This window comes from Merops nubicus, unplaced genomic scaffold, assembly GCF_000691845.1.
Source record: "Merops nubicus isolate BGI_N331 unplaced genomic scaffold, ASM69184v1 scaffold20334, whole genome shotgun sequence".
Lineage (NCBI taxonomy): Eukaryota > Metazoa > Chordata > Aves > Coraciiformes > Meropidae > Merops > Merops nubicus.
In genome coordinates this window covers 1-10,075 of record NW_008603819.1, presented here as the reverse complement: position 1 = coordinate 10,075, position 10,075 = coordinate 1, and the positions used below count along the sequence as shown (strand labels likewise).

The 10,075-nt window shown below is 55.1% G+C and overlaps 1 protein-coding gene across 1 annotated transcript; it reads left to right on the top strand.

Annotated features, from left to right (window-relative positions):
• Positions 1-2,091: 2,091 nt before the first annotated feature.
• LOC103771514 (transmembrane 9 superfamily member 4-like) lies at positions 2,092-10,032 on the top strand (the record flags this gene model as incomplete). The annotated part of the gene is made up of 11 exons (XM_008938815.1): positions 2,092-2,227; positions 2,617-2,730; positions 4,286-4,385; positions 4,934-5,102; positions 5,183-5,312; positions 6,379-6,502; positions 7,264-7,382; positions 7,508-7,619; positions 8,098-8,168; positions 8,569-8,701; positions 9,947-10,032. Coding segments are annotated over 11 exons (1,294 nt in total), but the record flags the coding sequence as incomplete, so codon positions are not given.
• Positions 10,033-10,075: the final 43 nt, after the last annotated feature.

Below are 10,075 nucleotides of genomic sequence, written 5' to 3'. Positions count from 1 at the left end.
GGTGGAGTCCCCACCCCTGGAGGGGTTTCCAAGCCGTGGAGATGTGGGGTGAGGGACACGGGGCAGTGGGGACCTGCCAGGGCTGGGGACAGTTGGACTCTGTGATGTTAAAGGTCTGTTCCAAGCCAGACGATTCTGTGATGCTCTGAAGATGTGTGTGGTGGGACGTTGCTGTGGCAGGTGAGCGTTGGTGCCACCTCACAGGGAGGAAAGTGAGCTGTGAGACATTAATTAACTGCCTGATGTCTTGTGGCAGAAAATGGCTTTTCCTGCTGGCTTTCCTGGAAGGGCATTGCCTGGACAGTGTGCTGCAGGAAGAGGTGCCTGGGCAAGTTGGTGTGTGTGGATGTGAAGGCCCCTGTTGGCCAGGGCAGGGCATGTGAGGGCACTCCTGGTGTAAAGTTGGGCAGAAACTGAGGGAGAGGGGAAGAGTGGGGGGTTTCATCTCTTGCTTCAAGCACCTTCATCCTCTGCCAGCTCTCTCCCCAGCAGGGAGCTGGGAGTGTCTGAGCTGGCTCTGCAAGCTGAGCATGGTCCTGCTGGGGAGTTCCTTGTAGCCTTCTCTTTCCTGGGAGGCAGAGAAGACTGGTAGCAGCTCATGTGCTGTCAAAGGAGTTCTCTGAAATCCGTGTGAATTCAGGATTGTCTCCTCCTGAAAGGCTTCCAGTGGCTCCTCTGAGCACGAGGGTGAGCTGGGCAGAGGCACGAGAGGGATGAGCTTGTCCAGCAGTTGTCAGGGGCATCTGAGGAGCAGCCCCTCGAAAAGGGGCCGGGGGGCTGGCAGGGGGAGGAGCAGGTGCTGTCAGCATTGTGCTGTCCTCTTCGTGTGCCTCAGGCTAGAAGTTCCAGGTGGGACAGACCTTCACCTTGCTCTGGGACAGGTGGAGTTTTTTCCCCTGACAAAGCAGCAGGTTACATCCTTCCTGCCTGTCTGTCACCCTGGTAAGGTTTTGGTGGGTGGAATGAGGTGTTGGAGCTTTGTGAGTCCAGCTGGGCACACAGCTCTGCACAGCTTGTGTTTCCCATGGTGTTCTTCAAAACTCCCCTTAAAAAAGAGTTTGAAGCTCTTGCCTGTGGCTGTTTGATGTCCCTCTTGCCCTTTTCTGCAGAACAGTGAAGGGATGGTGTCCATCATCCCATCCACATACCCATCGTTGTCTCTTCCTACTCCCCCTTCCTCCCTTGGAGCAAATCCTCTGTGCATTACAGACCTGTAGGACCTGGACCAGCCCTGACAGAGAAGCAGCTGTGGTGTCAGTGCAGTCACAGGGAGCACAGGCCTGTGTGTGGCAGTGGTTTTAGGGACTGCAGCATGACAGCCTCTGGGTGAGACAAAAGGAAGGTGAGGAAGAGGAAGGGATTTGAGGGCAATAAACCCAGTTTGGTTTGTTTGGGTTTTGTTATTGTTTTCCCCTGCTGGAGGGTCCCTGTGACAGAGCTGCTGGTTGTGCCCCCCAGGCATGTGAAGGTCAGGCTGGGTGTTTCCTCGGGGGTTGTGTGTGCAGGGGAGGAGGCAGGGCTGAGGCAGGGCAGGTGCTGCTGGCAGTGCCAGTGCCTGGGGCCGTGTCTGTGCCCAGAGCAGGAGCTTGCTCCAGCCCAAGCCCCCCTGGCTCGCTCAGTCTGCCCCTTCTCCCCCCTCTCTCTGTCTCCCCAGCCCTGGCTGCAGAGCTGCAGCGTGGAGCTGGGCAGGCAGGAGGTCCCAGGGTGGTTCTGCCAGCCCTGCTGGGGGAGTTGGGGTGATCATCACCACGTCGTTACCTCAGAGCTCTCCCAGACCAGACCCCGAGTTCTGTGTGGGTTTCCAGCAGTGTCATGTGTGCAGGGAGTTAAGGAGAATGGGCTGAAGCTGAGTATAACAATGGGATTATAGCAGAGCTGATATTCTAATCCAGCCAAGCTGCTGCTCCCTTTAGAGTGGATTTTCCTCTCACAGCCCTCGTGCTCAGGCTGGGCTGGGGTACCCGGGGTGCTGGCAGGGCCTGGGGAAGCCCCAAAGCCCATTCCAGATTTGCTGCCAGTAGTGGTGTCTGGGCTCTGGTGTGTGTTGGACACCCCTGAGTGAACCTTCCAGCCTGACCCCTCTCCCTGCAGAAGGGGTGACAGCTTTGGTGTCGTGTGGCTGAGCTGCGTGGTGGCCCAGAGGGGAGGGGAGAGGAGAGCAGAGGAGGAGGGGGTGGTGCTGTCAGTGGATGTTTTGGTGTCAGACCGTACCTGGTGCCAGCTGCAGGTAGCAGGGGGTGAGCATCAGCTCCTGCTGAGCAGGGCTGGCAGAGCTCCAGCACCAGCCAGGTCTGCATCCCTCCTCTAGGCACCCGTGGTGTTTGCCAGCCCACAGCTGTAGGTGGGTGGGAGTGGAGCAGTCAGCTGCCAGTGAACGTGGCACACACAAGTGCAGTTTCCTTGGGGATTTTTCCTGGTGGCAGATGGAGAGGCAGAGCCAGCCAGGGTGGACTCTGAGCCGGGGGGTGGCACAGGAACAGCTTTGCTGGATCTCATCAGCCTGAGCCCGGCTGCCCAGCCCTGCTCCTCGCTGGGGTGGGGGCTCCTGGTGCTGCTGCCCACCCCCAGTGCTGTTCCCATGCTTCTGCTGGATTCTAACCTTCCTCCTCCCTGCAGGAAGGGCTGAGGTACACGCTGCTCTGGCTGTTCCTGCTGCCTGGGTCAGACTCCTTCTACGTGCCTGGTGTGGCTCCCATCAACTTCCACCGCAACGATCCTGTGGAAATAAAGGTAGGGTGGCCTTGGGTGGGCCTGCCAGGCTGCTTGGTTGGGCTTTGTTCTTCTTTTTACCTTCTTTATGCCATACCAGCTAAATGGGACGAGGAAGTCAAATTTGTGGATCCTCTTACTAAAATCTTGAGGAGTGTGGGTGTTTTCTCTCTTTCACAGCATTCATGGAGGGTGTTGGGCTGGACTCCCCTTGAGGGGTCACTGGTTATCTTCCCCTGCAGCTCCCAGCATGATTCTCCTTCTTGCTTCTGTTCTCTTCTACCAAATTCCTTCAGCAGTGGCACCAAAGTCCTCAAGGAGTTGCTCTGCCTGGGAGAAGAGCTCCCTTCCCCACTAGAGCTTTGGAGTGAATTTCATCACATTGATCTCCAGCATTATCCTGACTCTTGAGTGCTTATAGAGGGTGGGCCCTTAGCCACAGGAAGGAATTGGTTTGGATCAGACCTTTCCAATTTCCTCTTCCACCCGTTTTGCTCGTGTTGTGTTTTCATGTCAAGTGATATCCCAAATAAGCCCTTTCCAAGTGCAGACATTTGTCCTCAGGCCTTGCAGATGGTAGAGCCCAGGCTCCTGGAGAGCTGTTCCTGGGCACTGGGGGTGGTGGATGGTGGAGCTGCTGCACCCCTGCAGGAGGAAGCCTGGCTTTGTTTCCAGGCATCAGCCATTTATAGCCCATTTCATTTATTTTTCTAAAGCTGTGGCCTCTGTCTCAGCAGAATCCAGCACCCCTGGGGATGCTGAGGTTGGCTGCTCCCACTCGGGTTTCTCTTTGGCCACAGGCTGCCAGACTGAGGCTATTTTTAAGCAAATGAGACTTGCCTGTGGCTACAGTAAAGCTTCCCAGAAGGAGGGGGCATGGGGATGGCTGTTCTCAAAGGGATTTCAGGAGCCAAATGCTTCCTCAAGTGATAAGACAGGCAGCGTGTTTGCCAGTGCTCTTCCAATAGCTGAGCTTGGCTGGGTTAGGAAACACTTCTGTTCTTTGGAGCAGGGGCTGTCTGGTGTCTCTGCACTTCCCTTGTGCCATGGGACTCGTGGGAGCTCTCCAGAGACACTTGGGGTTTGTCACCATCCCTTGTCTTCCCAATCTGATGGCCCTGGCTTTCCTTACAGAGATAAAATTGCTGAACCCTTCATAGCACCAGAGGCCAGACCTCTAGGCCCAGTGTGACAGGATTTATTTGATTTTGGAGGAAATATCTGCAGTCTTGTGTGAAATGTGACTCTTGAACCTCTTTTCGAGTTCTTTGTCATTTCTTAGAATTCACCAAGTCATAAATTTGTGTAACCAATCCACCACATTTCTTTCTTGGAGTGTTTCTCTGGTTGTGAATTAACTGCTGCTGAATAACAGGGTAGAGAGTGTAGAACTAGGAACTGCAGAAGGGAAGAAAGCTGAAGCTCTCCTGGGGACATCTGCCTCCTTTTTCACAGCTTCCAAAAATGACTTTTATAGGAGGTGTCCTGAAGTAAGCTTCAGCCCCTGGCGTATGTTGTGAGGGTGGGGAGCTGTCTGGGTCCTTCCAGGGGGGTTGATCCTTCTCTCCTCCTGCAGGCTGTGAAGCTCACCAGCTCCAGAACGCAGCTGCCCTACGAGTACTACTCCCTGCCCTTCTGCCAGCCCACCAAGATCACCTACAAGGCTGAGAACCTCGGTAGGTGTGGCCCTGGCCAGAGTTGGGGCTGTTTACTGGGGGAGGGCAATTGCAAGTGTCATCCCTAATGGCCCTTTTGTGGAGAACCTGCTTCCCCTCAATTGTGTGCTGGCTGTTTGCCAAGGAGGATGTCCGTGTGGGGATGAAAATGCCTTTCCTGATGGAGGATGTGTTATCTTCATAAGCAGAGCTTGATGCTTCCAGCAAAATAGCAAAACTGTCCTTTGATTTTATCCTTGCATCTGTGGTAACAAGGGGATTCAGAATCACAGAACCTTTTTGGCTGGAAGAAACCTTCAAGATCGAGTCCAGCACGGCCAGGTCACCACTAAGCCATGTCCCTCAGCACCACATCTACAAATCTTCAATCCCTGCAGGGATGGTGACTCCAGCACCTCCCTGGGCAGCCTGGCACAGCCCTGGACAGCCCTTTCAGTGGAGAAGTCTTTGCAGATCTCTGCCCTCAGCTTGCTGTTGCCACTCCAGCTGTACAGCCCTGCCCGCCCAGAGGCAGTTTTTAACCTGCCCTTTATTCCCCTGTGTTCCAGGCGAGGTTCTGCGGGGGGACCGAATTGTGAACACACCTTTCCAGGTTTCCATGAACGTGGAGAAGAAATGTGAAGTCCTGTGCAACCTTCCCAACAAGCCAGTCACCCTGACAGTGGAGCAGAGCAAGCTGGTGGCCGAGCGCATCAGGGAGGATTACTACGTCCATCTGTGAGTCAGAGGGAGCCTGGGGTTGTGTCGCTGGGGACCCCGTGCTGGGCATGGGTTTGATCTGAAATCTGTGTTTTCAGCATTGCTGATAACCTCCCTGTGGCAACACGGCTGGAGTTTTATTCCAATCGTGAGGAAGAGGAGAAGAAGAAGGAGAAGGATGTGCAGTTTGAGCACGGCTACAGGCTCGGCTTCATGGATGGTAACAAGGTAGAGAACCCAGATGCTGTCTGAGGGGTGCCCAGAGGAGCTCTGGGTGTCTGCCACAGGGTCTGCCAGAGAGTGCTGGGGTTGGGAATGCACCCTCCTGGATGCCTTCCTGTGGGATGTACTCTAGGTGGTCCTGCTCTGGCTGGGGGATTGGACTAGATGATCTTTCAAGGTCCCTTCCAACCCCTATGATTCTATGATTCTATGATTCTATGATTCTATGATTCTATGATTCTATGATTCGGTTTCACAGGGTGGGAATATGAGGGAGAGGCCTCTTGGAAGAAAAGGGTGGGTGCTGGTGACAGCCAGGAGTCCAAGCTTTGGCCTCTTGTGACACTGCCCAGACTCGTGCAGCTTCCCCTCAGCAGAACAAGGGCAGTGTACCCCAAAGGGTGGCTCATCTCTGGCTGCCTTGGAGCATCCTGGAGTTAAAAAAAGTCAAGTATTTATTGCAGGAAAAGCTGCTGAAGTCTGCAAAGGGAAACTTAGCATGTGTGTTCCTGCAGACACTGCCCATGCTTGCGTGACCCAGGATTAGCTGTGTGACTACAGCTCTGCTGACTCCAGCCTGAGTCCTCACGGGTGGATGGACCTGCTGGGCCAGCCTGGGGCCCGTGGGGAGATGTAAGAGCCTTTGGAAAGTGCAGGCTTAGGGCAGCCCTGCCCCCCAGAGCCTGGGTTGTGTCTGTCCACCTGGCAGAAAGCACAGGCAGGAAACTGGGGGTTAGAGCTACTGAGGTCTTCCCAACCTAAACTGGGTGATTCTGCTGCCACATGCTTGAGATGTGAAGTATAATGATATCTCCCAGGCCAGAAATAGAAACGTTGTCTCTGATGCCTGGAGGGCTTGAGGTGTTGCCTTTTCAACACCTCTGTTCTTTCCTCTCATTCTTTTAGCCTTGGAAAGTGTTCACCTGATCTTGCTCTGTAGCACAAGGCACCTGGGAACAGTTGGAGTCTCCAGTTTTCTGCACTGAAGCTGCTTTCTGCAGTTGTTGCTTTTGAACTTGGCTTGTTCCTCCCTTGGGGTGCTAACGTTTTATTTAATGTCAATCTGTTTTAGTTCTACCTGCACAACCACCTCTCCTTCATCCTTTACTACCACAGAGAGGATGTGGAAGAGAGCCAGGAGCCCACCTACAGGGTCGTGCGCTTTGAAGTGGTTCCCCAAAGCATCAAACTGGAAGGTGAGAGACTCTTGGTGGGGGAGCAGAGGAGAGGAATCTCCTGCAGGGCCAGGGGCTGAATGGCAGAGCTGTAGCAGGGTGTCAGTTGTTGCTTCTGTTACCTTCTCGGGGCACAGAAATGAGTGAGTCTGAATTACAAGAACAATAAACCCCTCTGTTATTAAGGAAGTACCAAAAATAGAGAGATGCTTGAAATGCAGTCTGTGGAAAATTGATTAATATAAAAGCATTGGAGTTTGGGAGTTGGGTTTTTTTTGCACTGCATCATCTAGGATGAAGTCTGTGTGGCCTCTGGCTCTTGTTGTGGTCCAGCTCTCCCCCACTGGGATCCTGCACCCTAGACCAGGGGCACACAGAATGTTTGGAGCTGTTCTAGGGGGACTGAATGTTAGAAGTAATGGTTAGGGAGGGAACACTCCTACCTCAGGGAGCCCAGTGTGGAATGGGTGTCTGGGAGGGAAGCTGCTCAGTGCAGGTGCCATCCTGTGCAGCTCTTCTCTGGCAGCAGCAGGCTCTGCAGGACAGGGCTCATTTCTCAGCATGTCCTGGGGAACAGAGCCTTCAGTCATGCTCTAGATCCTTGGCCTGAGAACCTCTGGCTTTTATCCTTCCCATTCAGGAATACTCTGTGCATTAATTTCTGTAAAGTTTCTTAATGGTTCTTCTGATGGGAAGAATAGTTTCTGAAGCTGAGAGGGGAAGGAGAACTTCCCCTGCAGCACTGGAGTGGTCACAGCCCGGGGCCTTGTTTTCCCCTGCAGACCTGAAGGCTGATGAGAAGAGCACGTGCACCCTGCCCGAGGCCACGGGCTCTGCCCCGCAGGAGATCGAGCCCTCCAGGGAGAACCAGCTGCTCTTCACCTACTCTGTCCACTGGGAGGTGAGGGGGTGCTGGGGAGCTGCCCCTGCCTGCCTGGCAGCTGGTGCTCCAAGCCTCTGTCCCAGGGGGGATGTGGAGGACGTTGGGAACGTGCTGGTGTGAGAAGAACCTTCCTGTTCCCTCAGGAGAGTGACATCAAGTGGGCCTCCCGCTGGGACACCTACCTGACCATGAGTGACGTGCAGATCCACTGGTTTTCCATCATTAACTCAGTCGTGGTGGTCTTCTTCCTTTCAGGTGAGTGAGGTGTGTGGGGTGAAGGTGGCTTCACTGTTAGTCCACGGGGAGCTTTCTTCAGGGCTCAGCTGGAGGTGGCTCGAGGAGGACGTGCCCGTGGCTGGACCTGATCAGGAGGGGCAGGAAACCAACATGAGCGTGTAAAACCTCCTGGGTTGGGCAGCACCCCGTGGGCTCAGGCAGTTACTGGCTTTGCTCTCTGACCAGGGGGCACTGAGGGAGTAGAGTGTGGCTAACACACATCTTGCATATCCATATTGAAGGGAAAAAAGGACCCAGGAAAGGCAGAGTGGCCCGTTGCTGCTGGAGTGTGGCCTTGCCTGCCCTGGGGGCTGTTTCTGGCTTGGCTGGGGAAGGTGGCTGATGGCTCAGGGTCCCCTCTCCCAGGCAGGACTGTGTGTTGGTGGAGCTGTGTGGTGGCCCAGCAGCAGGCCCGTGCAGGAGCCCTGAGCTCACCTCACCCTGTGCTTGTTTTCAGGCATTCTCAGCATGATCATCATCCGCACCCTCCGGAAGGACATCGCCAACTACAACAAGGAAGATGACATTGTATGAGTGTGTCCTGGGGCTGCTCAGAGGGGTGGGAAGCACAGAGGAGGAGGGCTCTGGTCAGAAAACCTGGACGTGGTGTCTCTTGCCCTTTTGGCTTGGAGCCCTGAGGATGGGAGGGGCAGTTCTGCCACGACAGCTTGGGCTCTGTGTGGTGGCAGATGGTCGGTTCCAGTCTTCAGACCTAAGGAAGGGCTGCAGACACTGCCCAAAATGTGTGCCCTGGCACTGGCACTTCAGTGTGTTAAGCCCAAGAGGAAAGAAGTTTAACTAGAGAGATGAAATTCTGTAGTAGAAGAACCAGATCTGGCAAATCAGCCTCTAGGCTGGCTGTGGTAGCACCTTAATTTCCAGTGTTGGACTGTATCTAACTAACTTTCTTCTCCTGTTGTTGCTGCAGGAAGATACCATGGAGGAATCTGGCTGGAAACTTGTGCATGGAGATGTCTTCAGGCCTCCACAGTATCCTATGATCCTCAGCTCTCTCCTGGGTTCTGGAATTCAGCTCTTCTGCATGATCCTGATTGTCATCTGTAAGTGGCACACGTGGCATGGGGTGGCTGTCAGAGGAGGAGGGATGCTCAGGGGTGCTGGTGGCTCCTGGTGACTTCATCCCCTGCTCACTTTGGCTTGAATGAGGCCCCATAAGGCAGCTCCCTGCTGCAGGGCTGGTCTGGGGGACAGCCTGTGCCCAGAGTTTTGGAGTTCCTGGAGAGTGTTTCCCAGCTGAAGCATTGTTTTTGGATTATGTTTCCTGTGGTTGAGGTGTGGTTAAGCACCAGGACAGGTGAGGGGTTCACCTCCTGGGAAGCAGCTCCATGGAGAAGGACCTGGGAGTGCTTGGGAACAAGTTCATCATGAGCCAGCAACGGGTCTTCATGGCCAAGAAGGCAAATCATCTCTTGGGGAGCCTGAAGAATGTGTCCAGCAGGTCGAGGGAGGTTCTCTTCCCCCTCTGCTGTGCCCTAGTGAGGCCACCCCTGGAGTATTTGGTCCAGTGCTGGGCTCCCCACTTCAAGAGAGACAAGGAACTGCTGGAGAGAGTCCAGCAGAAGCTAAAAAGGTGTTGAGGGGGCTGGAGCATCTCTGTGCTGAGGAAAGGCTGAATCCTGGGGCTGTTGAGCATGGAGGAGATGCAGAGGGGATCTGATCAATGCTGATGAGGAGCTAAAGGGCCCCTGGAGGACAAGGGGCTGGGGCCAGACTCTGGTCAGTGGTGCCCAGAGACAGGACAAGGGGCAACGGGCACCAACTGGAACCCAGGAGGTTCCATCTGAGCAGGAGGAGAAACTTCTTTGGGGTGAGGGTGCAGAGCCTGGAGCAGCTGCCCAGAGAGGCTGTGGAGTCTCCTGCTCTGGAGAGATCCCAAACCCTCCTGGCTGTGACCCTGGGCACCCTGCTGTGGGGGAGCTGCTGGAGCAGGGGGTTGGAGGAGATGATCTCCAGAGGTCCCTTCCAACCCCACCACGCTGGGAGTCTGGGATGTGAGCCCTGGGTGCCAGTGGGCTGAGAGACTTTTGCAGATGTGTGCAGAAGTCTCCTCCTGAGCTGCACCTGCTCAAACCCTGGGGGAGTCTGAGGCTCAAGCATGGTCTGTAGCCTCAGGTCCAAGCTGGGGCTTCCTCTCTGCCCGGCGTTGGGGGCTGTGGGGGGGTGGTGCTCTGAAGGCAGCCAGGTCTTTTTTTTTTCCAGGCAGCCGTGGGCCAGGCCCCTGCTCTGCAGATGTTGGCTGGCACCTCCCTCAGAGCTGCTCGTGGTGTGTTTGGTTCCCTCTGCAGTCGTGGCCATGCTGGGGATGCTGTCGCCCTCCAGCCGGGGCGCGCTGATGACCACTGCCTGCTTCCTCTTCATGTTCATGGGGTAGGTGTCCCGGTGCCCCCGCAGCAGCACTGCCCCCCCTGCCCCTC